The sequence below is a fragment of the Dermacentor albipictus genome, chromosome 9, assembly GCF_038994185.2.
Source record: "Dermacentor albipictus isolate Rhodes 1998 colony chromosome 9, USDA_Dalb.pri_finalv2, whole genome shotgun sequence".
Classification (NCBI taxonomy): Eukaryota; Metazoa; Arthropoda; class Arachnida; order Ixodida; family Ixodidae; genus Dermacentor; species Dermacentor albipictus.
The window spans coordinates 54,350,954-54,373,621 of NC_091829.1; the positions used below are offsets into that span (position 1 = coordinate 54,350,954).

General features: G+C 49.9%; 2 protein-coding genes across 4 annotated transcripts in view; one reads left to right on the forward strand and one right to left on the reverse strand.

The window, feature by feature from the left end:
• Positions 1-15,510, forward strand: part of LOC139049896 (multidrug resistance-associated protein 1-like) — a 56,568-nt gene extending 41,058 nt beyond the window's left edge. For all 3 annotated transcript variants that reach the window (XM_070525768.1, XM_070525769.1, XM_070525770.1), the window contains 7 exons: positions 1,502-1,828; positions 3,980-4,081; positions 6,426-6,569; positions 7,257-7,415; positions 8,266-8,432; positions 12,446-12,640; positions 15,260-15,510. In XM_070525768.1, the coding sequence (XP_070381869.1) occupies positions 1,502-1,828; positions 3,980-4,081; positions 6,426-6,569; positions 7,257-7,415; positions 8,266-8,432; positions 12,446-12,640; positions 15,260-15,431 (1,266 nt within the window). In that variant the 3' untranslated portion in view covers positions 15,432-15,510. The remainder of the gene's footprint in view (positions 1-1,501; positions 1,829-3,979; positions 4,082-6,425; positions 6,570-7,256; positions 7,416-8,265; positions 8,433-12,445; positions 12,641-15,259) is intronic.
• A 2,180-nt stretch (positions 15,511-17,690) lies between these two features.
• LOC139049898 (uncharacterized) lies at positions 17,691-22,080 on the reverse strand. Its single transcript, XM_070525773.1, has 3 exons — positions 21,704-22,080; positions 21,033-21,197; positions 17,691-18,500 (listed from the first exon to the last, which is right to left on the reverse strand). Exons 1-3 carry the CDS (start codon positions 21,709-21,711, stop codon positions 17,963-17,965), a joined length of 711 nt encoding a protein of 236 aa, XP_070381874.1. The 5' UTR covers positions 21,712-22,080; the 3' UTR covers positions 17,691-17,962.
• Between the last annotated feature and the right edge of the window lie 588 nt (positions 22,081-22,668).

Below are 22,668 nucleotides of genomic sequence, written 5' to 3' on the forward strand. Positions count from 1 at the left end.
GCGAAACGTGAGACAGCTTTCCAGACAAATTAGCTGAAAGTACAACGCCTGTTTGCGTATGTTGCTCTGTCTCAGTCATTGTCTACGACGCCGCATAAGCTTCACTGTCAACAAATAATCAACTGGTTGCTTCTGCCAAGCGGCCAATACCCACACTGAGGTTTTTCTAGCGCGACGCTAACAAGGACACGTTGCTTCCAGATTCTTTATAGGAATACTCTACGCTTCTGCTTTTTCAGACATCTCGACGGTATGTGAAAAGGGGACGGTAGACGAATGATCGTAAGCCAATGGTCTGAGCAAGGTGTTTTAGCAGGAACTGCTGCATTTAAGGAAAAAAAAATCACCGCCAAAGCACTCCGTACAGATGGTTAACCAGCGAAGCTGAAACGTGCGGCCTCGTTGTATCACTGCGTTAATCCCTACGGTTAAATAAACGACAGCTTGATAGGCTGCCGGATCCTCGGTACGCGGTTGCTGCTTGCGCTCGGCTACACGAGCCTGTTCTGCCCGTGCTGCAGCATCGGCACGGCGCAGACGAGCTCGCTCCCTGTTATGCTCGCGGCGCTGCTCATCGAAAGCTGCCTGCTCACCAGGAGTACGTGTGAAGCGTGGCCTACCCATTTCGGAGCCGGAGAGAAACTGCTGCGCGCACGCTCGGCTGCGACGGAGAGCAACGACGTCATTTCTGGTGCAGCCAATCGCGCACGTCGCTCTCTTTTTTTTTTCGCGAATGCGCATGGAGTTGCGCCGGAGGAGTTTTCGGCGTACAGGCGACAGACGGACGGACGAATCGGCTAGCGATACAGAGCTTCGCTCTAAAAGACGTCCCGAGCGCAGCAGTCTACCTTTTGCTCCCAGACCTAACTAGTGTTGAATTCCAATGGCGGAGTCGGAGCAAGTTTTTCTGCTCGTTTCGGAGCAAGTTCGTTCCAATGACAGAGTGAGGGCGGGAGTAAGGTGTTCCAATGAGAGGGTCGGAGGGGATTCAGAGCGGGAGTAGCTCCGTGGAGCAGAGAAAGATGCTCCGCCAAAATCGGCGGAGTGGACCGGAACTCTGCGTGACGTATTTCCTTTGCCACGTTTGTCTGCTGGGAGGCGCCAGCGGTCACGACTCGCGAGGAAGCAAAAGCTGCTGCACGCTTGGCGAGATATCCATTCGGCACTTCTAAAAAAAACAACAGGTGAACGGCGCTGAAGAGACAATAAACCGGTGCGGCGATGCTGGGAGCAAACAGCGGAAGTACAGTGTTCTAGAGGAACACTGTAGCGGAACGAAATGACAACACGCAAGTGGGTAACTCGGCATAGAAGTTCCGCTTCCGCCTCGCTCCGGCGGCGCAGGTTGTGTTCCACTCGCGGATTCGGAGGCGTTGCTCTATGCGCCAGAGTCGAGTGCTCGCTCGCGGACTTCGTCGGCTGCTCCGACTCCGCCACTGGAATTCCGCCATGTTTTGACTCTGCGCTCAGTTCCACGCGTTCCTGCTCGCGGCTCGCGCAGAAGCTGTTCGTCCGCACGTTCCGCCAGCTGCAGCGGCTCGAGTCCGTCTCCCGGTCGCCGGTGTTCAACTGCATCGCCGAGACGGTGCCCGGCGTGCAGACCATCCGGGCGTACGCCGTGCAGCGCGCGTTCGTGGCGCTGACCGACGCCCTGCTCGAGCGCTGGATCTCCTGCGCCTTCCACCTGATGGCGGCCGAGCGGTGGCTCACGGTGCGCCTCAACTTCCTGGGCACCGCCGTGTCGCTGGTCACCGCCTGCCTGCTGGTGCACGGCCGGGACAGCTTCGGGGCGGCGGTCATCGGCCTCACGCTGCTCTACTCGCTCAGGGTGAACGGCTGGCCCGGAACCGTCCTATAGCCGCGGCGTAACTTGCGTTCCGGCTTACGGTATACCGGCTATACCTCGATACGTGGTGCGCCGTGGCCTTCCCTAACAGGCCGGGAATCGTAAAATTTTGATGTTCCCGCAAGGGCTCAGACTGGCAGTTTGAGCGGCAAATGAATTCTGTCGCTGACGCGCCTTGCGTTAGCCTCGCGTCGGGCCGACGAGTGCTGGCCTCTAACGACACTCCGCGCGCGGCGTTTACTCTGGCTAACATGTTATGCCATCTTATATTCGTTCCGTCACCAGAAGTAGTCATCCTGCATGTCAGTAGCTGACAAAATTGCAGAACATTCCTACACCGGTGCACCGCTACCCAGACAGCACGCATAACTGTTGATAAATTAATATTTATTGCTTATAAAAGTTCATAAAAAATTAACCCGAAATAAAAATATACATTCGGAGGTCCCACGTTTCACAAACGGTATTCAGCTGCTCGTAAAGTAAAAAGAAAAGAAAGTAAATGTATGAACAAGCTTTCTTTTTAAGAGCAGGTTGCATACATTATATGAACATTAGCTGTTGTGCAATGCAAGCAAAAAAGAAGAACTCTGCACAGTGATCCAAACAGGCATTTAAAGGGCCCCTGAAACGGTTCGGACAAATTTTGTAGGCGCGTAGGGTACAGCTTAAGTAGAACATTCGCACCACAATTTAAGTGAAGCGTTACGTATTAATGGAGCTGCAAGCGATTAGAAGTTACCCTCCTCCCTAGCTATGCTTTTCCTCCTCAACTCGCTCGCCGAGCGAGCGGCGCTAAGCTCCGCCTTCACTGGTTCAGCGTCACGATGCGACGTCACATCGCTCACTTCCGGTTGTTTAGGAGCACGCCCCCTCCCGCGCGAGACCTCTCCGCTAGCCGCTTGGCCGTCGACCGAGAGCTATCGAAGCAGCGTGCGTTGCGAGCATTCTGTCGTAGCGCTGAACGTGTCCGGTACTCCGCTAAAAACAGGCAAGCTGGTCATTTCGGCAAATGTCTGGAGGCATAAACTCAAGCTGCTGAAGGAACTTTAGCGTAGACGTACGTGAGCAGCCTGATCGGTCTGCACGGTCCAGACACTTGCTGGCGCAGCGCTTAACCAGTCAAACAAAGCGCTAATATTGCTCTAACCAAGTGTAAAGCATTTTAAACATTTATAAATCAACGTGTTGATGATTACACTCCTGCGAAAAATACACACCAGCAGCAAAGAATACACTTCGTTGCTGCTACTGTGTATGGTTGAGCTCTGTGCCACCAGGTGGCTGCACCGTGCACACCGTTCACATTTGCCCTTCTGCTCATCTCGTGGCTCATCCCGGCACAGTCAAGCGGCCAGACCCTGTCCCCTTGCGCTTGCGTTTGCCCTAATACTGGACTCGCGGTTTGCAGGTCGTTAGGTTTGCAGCCCACAAGGCAACAAAGTCGAATCATAGTGCTCGCGAAAAGACGGAGACCGACTCTGACCGCGGAGCTCTCGTCAAAATGGAGTACGTTGTAACACAAGCAGACGACACTTGCTGTGTCCCGGAAGTGCTGAAGTGTACTAAAAAACTATTCTTGTGTATTCTCTTTAAGTTATTTTCTTTTTACAAAAACAAAGTAACTAACATTCCAACTATTACGAGCATCATTTGTTCACCATAAAGTTGGAAAAATTATCGACCACGCGCCCTGGTCAGCCAATCAGATAGCTCGCCCATGTGACGTAATATGGGTTATTTGCATCATATGGGTAGGGGCGGCTTAAAATTCCGCCGAGCAGTGCGCTGCGATCGGCAGCGATGGGTATTTTTAAAACCTTATAATAAATTACACGCTTTACGCAGAGCACTTAGATGCATCAATTAATGATCAGAAGAACCTACTCTAACGACTCAGTACGTTTGTAGAAAATCGCCAAAATCGTTTCAGGGTCCCTTTAATAACATTATTAGTGCGCAAGCAGATATACAAGCGAAATGTTTTTTTTTTATTTGTGGAGCTCCGGAAAGTTATGGCAGATAAAAGCGTGCTTAGTTTACCGAAGTTACTTTCAACCATTGGCAAGAATCCCAGGTCTTTAGGTTTCCATTGCGTGATTGTCTTCCCTTTCTTTTCCTGCGTGTTCTCAGCTGACCGATGCCTTGAACTTCCTCGTGCGCTTCACGGCCGAGCTGGAGAACTCGCTGATTTCCGTGGAACGCCTCCACGAATACACCAAGACACCGACCGAGGTAGGTGCACGCTCAGGAAGGTTGTTCTAACGAGTCCTTGTACAATCGCATGTCGTATTGATGTCGTCGTCGCAACATTACGGGTTAAGAGACAAACTCGCATGGAATGAGCTTTCAATTCGCTGCGCATGTGATTTCGAAGCGAAAGAATACCTTCACTGAGCATTTGAGAACGTATCTCACCCCTACTTTTTCGTTATCGCGTATAAAACCTTACTTAGCCATGAGAAGATAATAGCGGGCGTGGAAAATCAACCTAATGCTTCAATATAGTTATTGCTCCAATTACCATATCTACTCGAGCGCAGGTCGAAGGCGAATATAGGGCTTCCCTATAACTTATTGAACTCGCCTAAAAATAAACAATATTGCGAATATAGGTTGACCTGTATATTTTTAGAGAAACGAAATACTGAGGTTGCATACTTTTATGGACAGTTTGCTCGGCTACTAAGCCTCGCCAGCTGATGCCACGAGCTGCATCCTCGTCGGGAACTGCCGGAGAAGTCATCCTCATCGGATGCTTCGCAGGTATCCTCGGCATCTTGAAATCCTCGTGGTGCCATCAATTGCGTTGGATATTCAGTATTTCTAAAAGCCAGCCTGGATAATCTCCAGGTTGATTTTACGGCGTGCGCAAAGACGGAACTCCATTGGCTCGCTACTACTGCGACTTTCGTTCACGAATATAGGTTTGAGATTCTATATGGTCGCAAATATATAGGTCTATAGCTCATTTCGGGTGCCATATTAGAAGAAAAAAATGGTAGACCTACATTAGAACCGGTTAGGCTTAACGACATCGACGATGCTGTGGCAAAGTGAATCTGCAAGGGCGCGAAGATTAGCAATCAACACACAGCGGCGGAGACATTTATCGTTTTCATCGTTTCTATCTCATCACTTGCGAATTTCCTTCAATCACCGGGCATTGCCCCATAATAGCGAAGTTGCTTGAGACGTATAATTCATAAATCCGCCAGTGACGACCAAGTAAATTACGACGTCGCCGAGGCCATTTGCAGGGAGCAAACGGCAGCGGTGACGTCGCCGAGGTCATTTGCCGGTACGAAACGGCAGCGGTGACGTCGCCGAGGTCATTTGCCGGTAGGAAACGGCAGCGGTGACGTCGCCGAGGTCATTTGCCGGTACGAAACGGCAGCGGTGACGTCGCCGAGGTCATTTGCCGGTACGAAACGGCAGCGGTGACGTCGCCGAGGTCATTTGCCGGTACGAAACGGCAGCGGTGACGTCGCCGAGGTCATTTGCCGGTACGAAACGGCAGCGGTGACGTCGCCGAGGTCATTTGCCGGTACGAAACGGCAGCGGTCACGTCGCCGAGGTCATTTGCCGGTACGAAACGGCAGCGGTGACGTCGCCGAGGTCATTTGCCGGTACGAAACGGCAGCGGTGACGTCGCCGAGGTCATTTGCCGGTACGAAACGGCAGCGGTCACGTCGCAGAGGTCGTTTGCCGGTACGAAACGGCAGCGGTCACGTCGCAGAGGTCATTTGCCGGTAGGAAACGGCAGCGGTGACGTCGCCGAGGTCATTTGACGGTACGAAACGGCAGCGGTCACGTCGCCGAGGTCATTTGCCGGTAGGAAATGGCAGTGATGACGTCTCCGAGGTCATTTGCCGGTACGGAACGGCAACGGTGACGTCGCCGAGGTCATTTGCCGGTAGGAAACGGCAGCGGTGACGTCGCCGAGGTCATTTGCCAGTACGAAACGGCAGCGGTGACGTCGCCGAGGTCATTTGCCGGTACGAAACGGCAGCGGTCACGTCGCCGAGGTTATTTGCCGGTAGTAAACGGCAGCGGTGACGTCGCCGAGGTCATTTGCCGGTACGAAACGGCAGCGGTGACGTCGCCGAGGTCATTTGCCGGTACGAAACGGCAGCGGTCACGTCGCAGAGGTCATTTGCCGGTACGAAACGGCAGCGGTCACGTCGCAGAGGTCATTTGCCGGTAGGAAACGGCAGCGGTGACGTCGCCGAGGTCATTTGACGGTACGAAACGGCAGCGGTCACGTCGCCGAGGTCATTTGCCGGTAGGAAATGGCAGTGATGACGTCTCCGAGGTCATTTGCCGGTACGGAACGGCAACGGTGACGTCGCCGAGGTCATTTGCCGGTAGGAAACGGCAGCGGTGACGTCGCCGAGGTCATTTGCCAGTACGAAACGGCAGCGGTGACGTCGCCGAGGTCATTTGCTGGTACGGAACGGCAGCGGTGACATCGCCGAGGTCATTTGCCGGTAGGAAAGGGCAGCGGTGACGTCGCCGAGGTCATTTGCCGGTACGAAACGGCAGCGGTGACGTCGCGGGTGGCGCGAAACCTGCGCAGGCGCCGTGGCGCGTGACCCCTGCGCCGAGCTCCGATTGGCCGCAGGAGGGCGCCGTGCAGTTCGTGAACTTCAGCACGCGCTACCGGAAGGACCTCGACCTCGTGCTACGCCACATCAACCTGGAAATCCAGCCTTCCGAAAAAGTTTGTATGCCGGTTACGTGCAGTGGACGTGTTTCAGCCTTCCTACGAGCATAGAGAGATGAAACGCCACCTAGGCCATTTATTCGCAACTGCACAAATCGCATCCAGATAGAACGCGGCCCTAAGCATGTGGGTCACAAGCTATATTGTCGTTAATTTTTCGTATGTATTATTGTGTTTTGTTTAATTCCAATTCTTTATTTTGGTATTAAAATCCTGGCTCAGTATCGCGATAGAATGAGAGCGTATCTATATGAAAACAGATTTCGTTCCAAGTAATTGATTACTGGATGGGAACAAACGCTTGCGTGGCTCTTTTCCGAGTTGTCACCATCTTTTCTGCGGTCTGACCCTGCCTGCGATCAGCGGAATGAAACTTTTGATGCTTAAAAATAAACATTGCGCAAACTGATTAATAACCACTTCAAATGTTGGCACCTCGTACTAAATTTGCACAAAATTATTCTGCCTAAACCTTTCCTTTCTATATTTTTTTTCTAGCCATATCCAATTCCACAAGTTCACCTTGCTTATTTTGTCTAATAGCCGTCATCAGGATTTTAAGCGTTAAATAAATAAATTGATGATAATGGTGATGATGATGACGGCGCACTGCTAGTTCGAGTCTGCTTTTAGTGAATTGTAATACGTTTTTGTTACATTTTGTTTCGATCGTTTTCACACTAGGTTGGCGTTGTCGGTCGCACGGGTTCGGGCAAGTCGTCCCTGACTCTGTCCATGTTTCGCATCTTGGAGCCGGCGGAAGGGGACATCGTCATCGACGGCGTCGCCATATCACGCATCGGACTGCACGACCTCCGCTCGAAGATCACAATCATCCCCCAGGTAAACAAACGGACTGAAACATGTAGCATTTCATCTAATTTTTTTTTCTTTTCGTCGTTCATAATTAACTTTACATTCTTACGCTACCAAAACTACGAACGGACTGCTGCTATATATTTATTATTGGCCGTGAAAGTTTCAAGCGAATCTCCTGTGAATCCACCCTGGGGGGCCAGGCCCTTCCTCCCCGAGACATACCGACTGATTGTATTGAGCCTGCAGCGAGCCCTCTCCACCCTATCTCCCGCAGTCTCTGTAGGCCTTTCTGGACTAGCTTTAATGCCTCCTTTCTACGTATAGCGTACAGAGAACGACGAAAGCGGACACGCTCGTAGAATATTTCGCGGTTGCACGCTTACTGGCATCGCGGACAATGGTTAGTTATTCATTATACTCCTCGTGGCCGCTATCAACCGCGCTAACAATGGGCTTAAACTTAGCGTTCTCACCCTGCATTTTGTAAGGGTTTCCTGGCTTCACATGGAGGTTTTCGGCCGACTCGCCATATAATGCTACCCATTAAAGCACTAAGTGGCGTAACCATGTGAGGGTACAGTAATAGTGCGAAATAAGCCACGTGATCACGAACAATAGCAGAAAAATTTGTCCGTGCACAAGTTGGCCTGCTCGTAAATGGATGTGCCGTCGTGTCTTTTCATCCGGCAGGGCAATGCTAAGCGATCCACTTGATCCATATTTTCGGCCTTTACTGAGATGTCCATCATTTAGCTGCCAACTCTCGTTTAGGGAGAACGTTTCTTCCCTGTTTAAAACAGGTAAACTGGGGCTGTATCCCTCGTGCTGCTCCCTGGCCTACATACATTTCTAATCTATTTACTGGTCTCAATAGGAGCCGATCCTGTTCTGCGGATCACTTCGCCTTAACCTGGATCCCAAGGGGGAACGCACCGACGACCAGGTCTGGGCAGCTCTCAACAAGGCGCACCTAAGCACATTCTTCCAAGACAAGGCCGAGAAGCTCGACTTCGTCATCGAGGAAGACGGGAAGAACCTCAGGTAAGCGTCGAAGACCGGCATTTCGGTGGTGCGTGGTACGAACATGTTCATGGATGAATATGTGTTGTTTAGTGGCGCAAGGGCCAGGTATGGCCAAAGAGCGCCATGACTGATAATGTTGTGTTAAGCGCTGATTTGTGAGTGGCGATGGTGGGATGTAACATGGCTGTAAAGTGGCCTAAAATCAATCAGTGTCATGGAAACGTAAAATAGTATATAGCATAAAATTATGACAGTCATACATGTAGTGGTCTGTGGATATAGTACGCGTGATAAGTGATCATGGAGCTAAAATGCGAGAATATGTAAATAGCACTAATGCCTCCGGGGGGCCTTTGAGCCCAAAGGCTGAGAGGCAGGTGCTTTCTTTTATTGCACCTACCGCAGCAGAAACCTCTGTTAGAGGCTGTGCTACGGATTTCCTGGGGCTATAATATGAAAACTATCTACATCTTTTAAAAATCTAAACAGGGATTCATGTTTGAAGAAAGGTTCTATACCTATAATCATTTGAGGATGGAGTGGAATTAGCTGCCGATGTGGTAATGGAAAATGCTTTTTCCTATTAGCGTCTAATTGAGTGCATTGCAGCAGGATGTGAAGCACGGTAAGTGGCTCACCACATTTATCACTCATGGGCGGATCGCCACCGGACAAGAGGTATGCGTGTGTGCTGTATGTGTGTCCTATCCTGAGTCTGCAAAGTGTTACTTCTGTGTGACGGTTCTTTGATACCGGCGGCCAGTTGCCAAGATAAGGCTTGATAACATGTAATTTATTTGCTGTTTCTTTATCCCACAAGCGCTGCCAGAAATCTCTTAGGTTTTTTCTTATTGAGGGCTTGAGGTCCATTACAGGGATAGTCGTGGAAGTGTCTGCAGCGTTCGCGTTCACGGATGTGGCTAGCTGGTCCGCTAACACGTTTCCCTCTATCTCTCGGTGCCCCGGCACCCAGCATAGGACGATATGCTGCTTAGACGCATAGTTTTTTAGCAATGCTGAGTAGAGAGAAATAATTACAGGGTTTTTATATTTCTTGACTGTTTTCAAAGCATTTACGACGCTCAAGGAGTCTGTGTATATAACTGCCTTAGGGATATTAAATTCTTTAATGTGTTTAACAGCGGCCAATATCGCGTAGGCCTCTGCTGTGAAAATACTTGTGTTAGGGTGCAGAACACCAGCATCCGAAAAGGATGGACCGACCGCTGCGTAAGATACGCCATAATTACACTTCGATGCGTCTGTAAAGAATTCAGGAGAGGAGTATTTGTGTTGTAATTCGAGGAAATTCGTTCGTATATGCGCGACAGGCGCGTGCTTTGTAACAGTTACGAAAGATATATCACAGTCTATTGGTTGCCGCTGCCACGGCGGGGGCCGTATAGCAGGGGACATAGGGTGGTATTCAAGCAGTGGAACCCTTGTTTCTTCAGCCATGTCTCTGACACGCAGTGAGAAAGGCTTTGCCACTGTGGGCCGGTTGCGAAAAAGTTGACAACTGGACAAATCGTTTATGGTGGAGAACGCGGGCCGCCTGTAAATGTATTCCACAAACGAGCGGCATGGGTTCCAAGCGGCGTGTTCCCTGGTGGAACGATGCATGCCGGCAAGCACGGAGGAACCAGAACAAAGCGTGGGCGATATTTCGCGATTCTCCTACAGCTGAAAACCTGGAAAACTTTAAACATGTCAAATCCCAGGCAAGGAGAACGCGCCGGCAAGCAAGACTAGAGAGTTGGGCGAAGTTTATATCAAGCATCAACTCGTACACAGATGAGACAAAAGTATGGAATAGAGTGAAAAAGGTTAATGGACAACAAACGTATTCCCTGCCTTTAGTGAATAGTCACGGAGAAAGCCTGGAAGATCAAGCCAACTTTCTTGGCACACACTTTGAACACATATCCAGCTCCTCACACTACACCGAAACATTCCTAAAGTACAAAACACGAATAGAGAACCAAAAGCTAGAAAGGAAATATGCAAAAAGTGCGCCGTACAATGAACCATTCTGCATAGCGGAACTGCAGGCAGCACTGAACTGCTGTAATACATCCGCCCCAGGTTCAGACCACATAATATATGAGATGTTAAAACAACTACCATCCGAAACACAGAAAACTCTCCTTTCCCTTTACAACGTTATATGGTCTTCCGGCGAGATCCCCTCTGCTTGGAAGGAGGCTATTATAATTCCAATACTGAAGCACGGAAAGGACCCTTCCTCTGTATCAAGTTATAGACCTGTAGCATTAACAAGTTGCCTCTGCAAAGTATTCGAAAAAATGATTAACTGTCGCCTACTACACTTCCTAGAATCAAACAAATTGCTAGACCCATACCAGTGCGAGTTTCGGGAGGGTCGATCCACCACTGACCATCTCATACGCATCGAGGCACGTATCCGTGAAGCTTTTGTCCATAAGCAGTTTTTCTTATCAGTATTCTTAGATATGGAGAAAGCCTATGATACAACGTGGTGGTTTGGGATATTGAAAGACCTCTCACAGTTAGGTATACACGGAAATATGTTCAATGTTATCGAAAGTTATCTGTCGAATCGGACATTCCGTGTTCGAGTGGGCACTGTTCTGTCACAGAAGTTTGTACAGGAAACTGCAGTGCCGCAGGGCGGGGTGCTCAGCTGCACACTCTTTATAGTAAAAATGAATTCTCTTCGTCTACACATACCACATAACATCTTCTATTCAACGTATGTTGACGACGTGCAGATAGGATTTCAGTCAAGTTCTCTTGCAATCTGTGAGCGACAGGTCCACCTTGGTCTTAACAGGGTATCCAAATGGGCTGATGAGAACGGGTTCAGATTGAACCCACAAAAAAGCACCTGTGTCATTTTCTCCAGAAAGAGAGGCCTGCACCCTGATCCTGAAATTGTGTTGCATGGTGTGCGTCTGCCCGTAAATAGGGAACATAAATTCTTAGGCATAATTTTAGACGCGAAGCTAACCTTTGTGCAGCACATAAAATATGTTAAAGACAAGTGCATGAAAACAATGAATATCTTAAAGGTGCTCTCACGCACAACCTGGGGCAGTGACGAACATGTTCATGAAACACAAGATCACGATACGGGCAGGAGCCCATATCGTGATAAACAGATAAACATACGTTTTGTGGCAAATAGACATTTGAACCAGCTGTACTTCTGCGAGATTTCGAAAGACACGTGTAGAAATCTTGGATGCTTCTGTCAACGGCGTTTCTTTTTTTATCATTATTAACTATTAGTTAGCTTCGTCCTGGTGCGGCGTTGGATTTCTCTATAACCAAGCTGGTATTCTAAATTGAAACCATGAATTTAGAGCTGTCAAAATGAAACGACCAACGGAAACAAGTGTTACCCTCCTCCAGAACCACTTGCGAATGCAATAGCATTGCTTTACTATGCAGGCAAACGTAATTACTTTTCTCAAATGTGCTAGTGTGCGAGTGCAGCGCTGATGCTGTTGCACTAGGCGAAAATAAGCAAGATGAGGATAATTTGGGCTATAGCCTACTTCAGATTACGTTACGTTAAGTAACGATAGGTGTCCTAGGTAAGACAGCTTAGACCCGCAAGCAGTCACAAGAGCTCTTAAAGATGCGAATACGACTCGACGCTCTCGAAAAAATAGCTTCCCGCATCACGTGCAGAAAGCTTCACCGTCTTCGTAAGCACCAGATACATACCCTCATTTCCTCACAAAAAGAAAAAGAGGAAATTTATTTAAAGGTGAAAACTTATGCCCCACGCAACATATAGGCTGCATTCGGCTGGCACACTCTTCAGAACTCGTCTTATCAAGGTGTTTCGCATTTTCATAATGCCGTTGTTGGTTTGTTTCAATATTCACGACCCGTGATTTCAATAGCTCTCATACAGCAGAGTGACATGTCTATTTTCTTCGCTGCTGTACACTGCAGTGTTTATCGCAGCCTTCTCTTTGTCGGGTTCACTCCATTCTTTCCCTGGACACCGTATATCGCCTTCACGTTTTCCTGCACAGCATCGGCCAGCACCAGCTTATCTGCCTGGCCCGCGCCCTGCTGCGCAATACCCGGCTGCTGATCCTGGACGAGGCCACAGCGTCAGTGGACCCGGACACCGATGTCCTCGTCCAACAGACCATTCGCCGGGACTTCGCCCACTGCACCGTTCTCACAGTGGCACACCGGCTTCAGACTATCCTGGACGCCGACAGGCGAGCACGAACGTTTAGAACGCAGCTCTTAAAGCGCCCGTTCCTGCGACAAGCGTCGGCGTGCCTCGGTGTCGTAGCTCGGCGCAGTTCGGCGTAGCCGAGGGAACGAGTACAGTGAAAGATGAAACCCAATGCGGAGCGCAGCGAGGGACGAAAGACGCGAGGAGGAAAGCGTAGAGGAGGGTGCAGCGGAACGACGAGGTGCAAAGCGGGGGAGGATACGGCGAAAGCGTGAGAAGAAAAGCGTAGTGCGGCGACAATGGCTACGAGATGCCGCCAGGGTAGCGCGGATCGTCTGGGAGGTCTGTCGGCGGCGGCTGCTGTGAATCGCGCCCACGCCCAGGTTAACGAGGCAGTGGTGCAACACTTCGCTCGTTTGGAACGTGCCGCACGAGACAGATACTCCGCGCCGGCCAACATATCGCGAAAAGAAAACACGTATAGAGCTCAGCTCAGATGTCGCATTAGGTAATGTCGTAATCATGGGTGATTTCTTTTTCTAATCGGCAGTTCCCGAACCTTTTTTTTTTACCGCTGTGGTTAGATTTTTGCCGTCATAAATATATTTTTCACGCGTCTGTACAAGAGGGAAAAGATTACAAAAAAATCTGGTGTAGTTTTTCGTAATATATCTAAGGCTCCAACCATCAACTCTCAGCATCTTTAAGGCAGATGGTGACTTCTCAAGTACGTACCTAGTGTAAGTCCGGGAATCGCGGTCACAAATTATTTGAAAGCTGTTCGTATGCGCACAAAAGCATGAAGCCGGCCTCGGGTGGTAGGCTATGGACGTGCGGTAAAGAGGCCTAATCGCACTGCGCCTCCACGTCTGTATATTGCCGATATCTGGAGAAAATCAAACAATTTGCGACACCATGCGTCCGTAAATTGGACAGCCCGAGTTACTGGATCGGTGATTTCTCGCATTAGTTTTTCACTTCAGCCTGTGTCTATGTCAGATATGTACCGCATGAGGCATTGTAACTCCTACAATAATCACTGGACCTGAAACGGTTAAATGCCGTTTTAGGCGCACGCTGCCGAAGCGCATTTCACGGAGTGGAACTTAGAACACTTGCTCTAGAGCGATCTTTCAGCCGCCTCATGCCCTATAGTGTGGGCTGTCCTGCCTCACATAGAGGCCCCCTGGGCCTCGTAGTAAGGAAGCATTTGTTCCCCGTGGATTCCAGAGCACGAAGGTTTCGTCTTCGAGAGAAAGAAAACTTCCGCCACCGTGAATGGCAAGTGACTGAAAAACCACAGCGTCCTACGCAAAGTTCTCGAACGCGTACGTCTGGTTGAAACTGACTTTGGCACTGCTCTCGGTATTAGAAGCTGAAACGGTGCACACGTCACCAATGCTAGATAGTTTTAGAGCGTCCTTTATTTTCGTATACGCAAGCACATTTGTCGGATTGCCTAAAACCCCTTAAACTTCGTAAAGTAGCGACACCCTTCTCCTCTGCCTTCACTCCTCCTCGTTTCCCCTCTCTTTCACGCTCCCTCCTCGACCGTGGTGCCACCTACACTGCTCGAGCGTAGCAACGGCGCCAACATGCGCTCCTCGCCGCTCCGTAGACGGTTTTCGAGCGAAAATGGCGCTGAAGCAAGGCGCGAAGGCCCACGTGATGCTATTAGGCCAATAGCGACGCGGCGTCGGCCTCGGACAGAGCGCGCGAGAAGGAGGCGGCATTCTTCAAAGCGTGGCGCTACTTTTGCCGGGTGAGCGGAGACTAAACGTGAGTGGCAGGATTGGTGGCGCCACCTGGTGACGCAGAGCTAATATTGCAGTAATAACCAGGTGTACTTTGCTTCGCTGCTGCTTCATATTATCGGTAGCGGCGTAATCACGACCTCGCCGCTGCTGAACATTTACACCAGTGGCAAAGTAGAATACTACACATTTATGACCCCACCCACCCGGCTATTTGCGTAATCCACCTCCGCACACCGGAAAACCGGACACGCCAAAGCTGTCCGTTATCCTATTCACGTCCCCCTTTAGCTCCAAGGAAGACGCAACGCCGTATACACTTTAGTTTAGAAAAATCCGCAAAAATGTTGGCATAAAGACTTGCAGCCACTCCCACAATGGCCACACTACACTAATCGGACACGCCCGCGCACATCATCGCTTGACTCCATCTCCTCCTCCCTCCACATACGCAGATTCTGACGGGCTCGAGAAAAACTAAGAAAACAAATATAGCTCGTGTACCCAGATCTGACAGCTCGTTAAAGAAACCCCAGGAGGTAAAACTTTGTAGTCCTCCACTACGGCGTGCCGCAGAATGATATCATGGTTTTTTTGCACGTAAAACCTCGCAATGTATTCGAGGATTGTAGCAGCAGAACTTAAGGGACACGGACACAGAATAAACGACTAGAGGACGCAGCAGCTCTAGACGTTCCTGCTGTTGTCCGTGTCCCCTGAGTTCTGCTGCTACAATCCTCGAAGAATGAACCAACTAACCGAGTGAAACACCCTTTTGACTCGCATTTACATTGCGACGCATGCGAAACCACACGATTTAATGTGGCCTCACAGAAGCCATCATACTTTCCGTGGTCACTAACATGGTAAATGTAAGGAACTCCGTGTTCCGTGTTGTCCAACAGGATTGTCGTGATGAAGTCCGGTGAGATACAAGAAGTCGGTGTCCCCGCCGACCTGCTGCGGAATCACAAGTCCGCATTCTACGCCATGGCCCGCGAAGCCGGTTTGGGCAGCGACGACCGGAGTTCCGGCTTCGAGCACCGGTCGTCGAAGCAGTCTTCGTCCGGGCACTGAAGACAACGCGCGTCCGACCTTGCGCGACAATAAATACCTGAAATGCCGTTCTCGTTTGCTGTGGAAATCCAGTAGTCAATTATGCCTTAAGGGCAAGTCTTTATCGCAATAAAAAAAAATCCAGTAGTCTCGGCGTTTTTGCAAGACAATCCCGTTTTAGGAAAGAGATTATCTAGTTACGGAGACGTGGCTTTACGCAGCTTTTTTAGACGACGTGAAGACAGTAACACGGATGCGAAAATAATTCGCTACAGACCTTAATGGTCGGTAGCGAATGTTAATATCGTTCTTAGTAGGCATAAAATGCACTATAGAAGGATACAACTTTTAAAAAAAAACAGCAGTTTGCAACCAAGGCACACGGACCGCGCGGGATTGTTACTCCGCCAGCCAATCACAAAAGCAAACAAAATCGTCGCCATGCGACCATTTCAAGATGGCGTCGTACTTGATACCTCCGGAGCGTCTGCTGTTCTTTAAGTCTTTTCATCGGCGGAGGTGATGAGGTGTGCAAGATACACGGACAGACAGTATGGAGTCCAAGCTGTTCACTCTTCAAAAGTCGGCGGCACAGTTTATTTCACTGCTGACCCCGTTTTACTCGTGAAACGTCACTACCAACTGAAGTGCAGCTTGACAATAAATAGTTTCAGCGAAGCATGCGTTTTATTTCAGTTCAGCGAAGAATTAGGCTTTCGCCGTTCCACTATGATAGACAAGTGAAAGCGTACAAAATTACACGCTTATAAGTTTATTTCTGTGGTAACCGCCTTATTTAGGTAACAGGGAAAGTTTGAAGTCCGAACTATTTGCAGCCTCGCGGAGGAACGGTGGCTGGCGGTTCTGAGGGCGTGGGCGGGGCCTCACTGCAGACTTTAGTTGTATCCGACTATAGGCGGTTGCGAGTTCGTAAGGAATCAATTCTGATGTGGCGCTGAATTCGGAATTCCAAACCGCTTTCATTCATGTGCCCAATGAATTATGCGAAATTTCAACCCTACTTTAACCGATGCGCGCGGCATGAAATCAAATAGTTATTTTTGAGTAAAACAATGAACGGTCATTTGGCCTAAAAGCTACACAAGTAGTTTGACTATGGCCCAAAAGACCTTGCAAGGCAGTAGCCCCAGGGAACTATTAACAAGACTCATGCAAACACTACGAAAGTCTACGTACTGTCAGTATTCTCAGGTGAGAGAGAGAGAGAAACAACTTCATGTAATCGCCTGCAGAACACCATGACTAAATGGCGCCGTGGCACGGACCCTGGCGTCTTCTCAGCGGGTGGTCTCTACTCAACTCCAGCGCGTGTTACTCCCGTGGTCGGTCGCCCTGAGGGGCAACGTTCCGTCGGCTTCGCTCGGCCATTGTCTTTCAAGAGCCGCCGAGACCTGCTGAACGGCCCAGGATTGGCTTTCGTGGTCGTAGCATTCCGCTGCAGCCGCGAGTCGCGGAGGAATCGTACTTGTCGAAGCCTCATTGGGGAACTTGGTGCAATCCCATAGGATGTGCGTCAGGGTGGCCCTCTCCCGCTGGCACACGCGGCACACATCACTCGCATACAATTTCAGGTATAATTTCAGGTAAAATCTTGCGGACTTCGCGGTAATGGCAGTGTGTATTTCAGTTGAGTTTGCGCTCCGCAGTTCTTTCTGCAATGTGCCTCCTTCAGACCCCTTATTTGTCAGGTGAAGCTAACCCAACCTGTCCTACATTGGGCATAAGCTTGCGTCATTCTTGCCGAAAAGCAGCCGTGACATGGGCGCAGTCGCGCGGAATGTCAATACATGCATTATCTCGCCTGCTTATTCCGTGCTATACAACTTGCAAATTAACGCGGCTATGTGCAGTATGGCGTTCCTGTAGCTCGATCGCCCACATAAGTTTGTCTTGCCGAGGAACGTAGCGTGGCGTTAAACGCAATAACCATACGCTACTGAACAGCGAAACAAGCAACTCTAAGCTCTCCTTCGGCTTTGCACTTTTGACTTCATTTCTCCACATGCGTCTTACGAGCTGCTGAGGAACAACGAACATGCGAGATTTGTTTCTTCTGTACATGATTTGTGTCCCTGCCCCCCACTCCATGCTTTCAATTGTTGTAGAAGAGCATGAGTCACCGAAAATCTTACGCAACCGCACTGCTAATACCAGGCCCGAGGGCTGGAAAACAGGTAGTTAGTGGTGCGAAAGCCCATCACGGCGGATGCGAGTAGAACTGGCGCGAGTATGCAAGAAAATGGAGGCTGACAAGAATAGTTAGGAAGTCAGATGCGTTTATACGTACAATAGGGCACGCAGTCACAAAATGCAAAAAGCGTAAAATACACTAAAAAAGAAGGGGCGGGGGAGATAATCGAAAATAAGCCGCGACTCGGCAAGCCATCGCAGCTCATAGTTTTTACAAAAATCGTATAGAAAGCTATAGTCTCCACGTGACAACAAATTTCAGGGTGCTAATAAGCTCCTTTGTCCAACACGGACGGCGTCTCCTATAGTGTTCCGAAGCAGGAAACGATTCCAATACATGTCTACGAAGAAGAGTCGTCTTCCGACTGCTGGCCCGGATCGCCCGTCGCGGCGCAAGCAGACGACGCCGTCGCGTACGCGGATGCCCAAGCCGACCTCGCCGTCTCGTCGAACAATCCGGCAAACGAAGGCGCGGGAGGGTCGACCTGCATGGGGGCGCCACTGGGTCCAGCGGCGCCATCGCCGCCCTGGTGGACGCCGTCGACGTCGTCGTCCTCCTCGCTTCCGAGGTCGCTGAGGCTCAGCCTGGCCAGCGCTTGGCTCTGTCGGGACACCTCCTCGTGCGAGCGGCGGCGGCGAGGCATGCCCGAAACGGTGGCCGTCACCGCTGCCGTCCTGCGCTGCATTCGCGCCGTCTTGGCGGGTCGGGAGTCGGGACCCAACCTCTTCACGGGGCTCGGCCTGGCGCCCGAAGAAGAGCCGGCCTCCTGCCAGTCCAGCTCCGATATCCAGGCCGGCCGCCGAGTGTCACCGCCTCTGGGTGAGAGCGGAGGCGGCTGAGGCTCCGCACCGCCGCCTTGTCGCTTGGTGCTCAATAGCCTATGCAGAAATTAAAAAAAAAAGCGGGGAAAACAACAGCTATTCTTTCCGTACGACGAAGTGAGGAACCGCGTGCAATACCGGCCTTACACGTACGACGAACCTCGTCAAGGCATATATATATACATTCGCCAATCTTGATGGCCGGAAACACTGAAGTGTCATCCATGCCTCTGGGTAAGCAGGCACAACGTTCTGTCGAACGTCTGTCGAAGTCTCGTAGTTTGTACAGCCCACGCAGCCGCATTTGCTGATCGCGGTGTATCGAGTGACAAAACTATAGGGCCAGAAAATGGAAAATGATCATACGATATATTGCGAAATAATGCAATTTTCTTGCAAGTAATTTACCATATTAAATGCGGAATGTACGTTTTACCTTCCTTTTTCTATTTTACAATACATTAACTTCTCGCCAGTGCAAGTGCCACATGAATTAGCGGGCGCATGTAAAATCGCTTGCTGCTTTTATGTCGTGCAGAATGGCGCTTCTGGCGTATAGGCGCGCCGTCTTGTCCCGTGGTCGTTATTTCGTTGCGTGTTTGTTCAATCAGTGGCCGTGTGCTTCACCCCGAATTTCGCATGATTTCCGCACCCCGAATTTCGTTTCAACCCGAATTTCGCATTTCACGGCAAATGCTAATACGGTGTGTTAAGCATCGTGCATCTGTACGCTGCTGCATCGGACGTGCTGCGTCCGATGCAGCACGTCATCGTGAAAAATCACATTTTCACGTGCTGACGTCATCGTCAGCACGTGAAAAATGCAGAACGTTACAGACACATCGCCTAGTGTTCGTTAACTCCCTACAACTTGCGAATGCACTACAGGAAGTAAAACAGGTAGGTTAGAAATGCGTTTTAAGTAATATGACGCAACGCTGCCTCGCCTGATAACGGTTGATGTGCAGTAAGGTTTTTGCGCAGAAGTGTATTGAAATAATATTCGCAATAGGACTCGCGTAGATTTTTGTTATGTGGCTGTGTTTGCCGGGCCACTCGCCAACCATAACTTTTCATCCACGAAACATGATTACTTGGTTCTGTCATGTATATTCGGTGTTATCGTTAGGCGAATAGCTCGTTTCTAATCCTCTCTGACACTCATTTATCTCTATATATTCCCTTGTATTCTTAAGTAAAAAAGCATGGTTTAAGACACGCTCGCGAGTTGGCAAGGTGAAAGGAACAGAAGAAAAAAAAATAAGGTTGTGTACCGGTCGAAAACGGCGGACTTCAAGGAAATTTAAACGTAGGCGCCAAGGCGCATAAAGTTATGATCAGACTTTCACCTCCAGTCGTGACGTACAAATGAAGTTGCTACACACCGCCATTTTCTACACACTTGGGCTCCTATGGAATACTATGTAATGCATAGCAGCGCTTCAAGGAATTAAATGCTTAAAAAGAAAGGAGTAAAGCGAAACAGAAAAGGCGCTAAACTTCAATTGTATTCCGAGAACGGTGTCAGAAGATAACAAACGCACATGCGTGCTACAGTACTTAAAAAAAATCGTAGCAGCCTGTAAAACAGCTTGATCTCATGCCCAAAGAAGATAAGCAGGAGTGTCGCTGAGGAAGTTCGTGATGTAAAAGGTCTCCTACAGCTCTCGCACCAACAGATAGTTCTGCCAATTATCTTGGTCCCACGAAGCCGTGGGTCCCATTGGCAGGCAATGATAGTGCATGATCCCGAGCTCGGTCATTGACACAACATCCAGTTTGACGTACCCGTCCCTTCCCCCGCGACAGTATTACTCCACATACGACGCCAGTCGCCCATTTCACGAAATGTGTGGCGGGCTTCTGGCATCACATCGGCACCACGCACGTTGGCTACGCCGTGCCTATTTGTGACTAAGATTAAATTTTAATTATATTATGGGCTTTTACGCACCAAAACCACTTCCCGATTATGAGGCACGCCGTAGTGGGGGACTCCGGAAATTCTGATCACCTGGGGTTCCTTAACGTGCACCTAAATCGAAGTACACGGGTGTTTTTCGCATTTCGCCCCCATCGAAATGCGGCCGCCGTGGCCGGGATTCGATCCCGCGACCTCGTGCTTTGTGACTAAGATTGTGGGAGGGCCCTGGACATGCGGCACTACAGCAGGCTTGCGTCCTCCTTAAACAGAGCTGGTAAACTCTTGCTTAACACCCTTTATCATTTGGAGGAGGATTTCCGAGACCGCTCCCGTAGAACGGGCTCTCATACCCGACTGTAACTAGCCCCGCCAATTGGCTACCGGAACTAGCCGGCATGGTACGAGAACAGAACTTCATATAGGAGCAGATTGTCATGCTGCAATATAGCATCGGCCCCTGCCAGCAAAGATGTACATACCGTGAAGCCTGCACGTACGAGAAGCACAGAAACATAGGCCTGCTCATTGTAGAGTAAAAGGCCAGAGGCACGTCATTCAGGCCGACCTCTCTCCACCTCTCTGCCAATAAAGTTCCTCTTTTGGTAGTGCTATGACGGCGAACATAAACAAACAACCCTTTTTTTTTTCAACAGCGGCAAACTAACCTTTTGACGGGGCTCTGCTTGGGCGTGGTGCCTGGGGAAGGGCCGCCCGCGGAAAGGTCCCGCTCCGTGAGCCAGCTGCGCAGCGGGTATTCGGCCGTCTTAGCTGACAGCCTCGACCGCGGGGGGCGTGGTTTCTTACCGTCGCCATCTTGAGAGGGGGACACCCTGCGTCAAAGAGCGGCGCGGCTATAGTACATCTTTACACGCCGCATGCGTCGCGGTGACCATGGCAGTAGAATAAACATCTCTCAAATGTTAGCGAAAGACTAGAAGCACGGGCAGCTAGTAAGCGACAAAAATCGGTGTTCACAGAAGTACATAGCCCTCGGCATGCTTCCTTATGCGCGCTGAAGCGCTGCAGACAAATGAAGACACGATATGAGGACAGTTGTCTACAGAACGAAGTCCGACTATAACTTGCACCGTCTATCGGTTGTGCGATTTGTGGGCGATCTGTGCTAGCGCAGGCGTTAAACTTTAAGTGGCTTATTGGCTGGCCATAGTCTAGCTTACACATAAAAGGACGAAGGCTAAGCTATCAGCGCCAATTACAGTAAAGCGTAAGTGGCACGCGCTGCCTAAGAAGAAAAACAACACTCACTACACCAGCCTAACGAGAAAGGCTTGAAAGCTGGGTAACCCTTCTCATATACCACGGGGAAACTACTTACTTTGTCATAGGGAGGCAGTAATGTTTCCGACGCAGGTGTTCTTCAGCTAAGTGTTGGGCTACATGCGGCGACACCAACAGGTCTGGCTCTGCAGTCTACAGTGTGCCCGTCGCGGTCGAGCTGCTCGAGAATTACAGTTGCATCACTGCTTGCTTGGCTCAGATTTAAAATATACTTGCGTAGACGCCTCCAACAGTGCTGAGTTACCGCTCTGGGCAGTGACCGACGGCGTCGAACACAATCGCAGTTCATCTGGAAAAATTACTCTCCGATTTGAGCGGGGATCCTCAAATTCTTTTAGTTATCTCGCGACGTTTGCCTCCTTGCCACTGTATACGCACGTTCACAATGCCATCATTGCGATAAACGGGCAACCGTCGCCACAGTCGGTCACGTGGCTTCTGAGCGCAGTGTATCGCGTTCGCGCAGAACGAAGTCTGCGTCGAGAGCGAAACCTCGCAGTGAATACGAGTTCTTACGGTTTGGCGCCAAGATTCATGTCAGGCGCACACAACTAGATTCCGCCATGTAAGAACATGCAGGACGGTGACAATAGACGCTTAGTGCTACCAGATGGCGTTCGCAGCTGCGGGCACAAAGCTGCAGCATTCTGAGTGTTCTCGCAGCAACGAATCGTGGCCTCCGAGATTGGCGCGACAATGCTATCTTAACATCTCGGAAGTGGTGCACTGCAGACGATACGTCCTAAGTGCATAGGCCTCGCGATCTCACTTGCTACATTTCGTAGATTAATATACGTGGCGCCAAATAAACAATTTAAAAGTTAATTAGCATCACACGGTAATTAATCAATTAAACACATTGAGTTCTCCTAGAAGCAATGGCCGCCTCATCTGGTAATTTAGATCAAGGGTTAGAACTGTGCTGTCTGCCACAGACCATTTTTTTTTTAATTTAGGTGCAGCTAAAGAAGAACAACACTGTTCGAACACCCTGAAAGAACA

What these genes read in the sequence shown, in the direction of transcription:
- LOC139049898 (XM_070525773.1), bottom strand. An exon ending in AAGCAGAGCCCCGTCAAAAG is followed by an intron (nt 18,501 to 21,032) that starts GTTAGTTTGCCG and finishes ATTTCTGCATAG; the next exon opens with GCTATTGAGCACCAAGCGAC.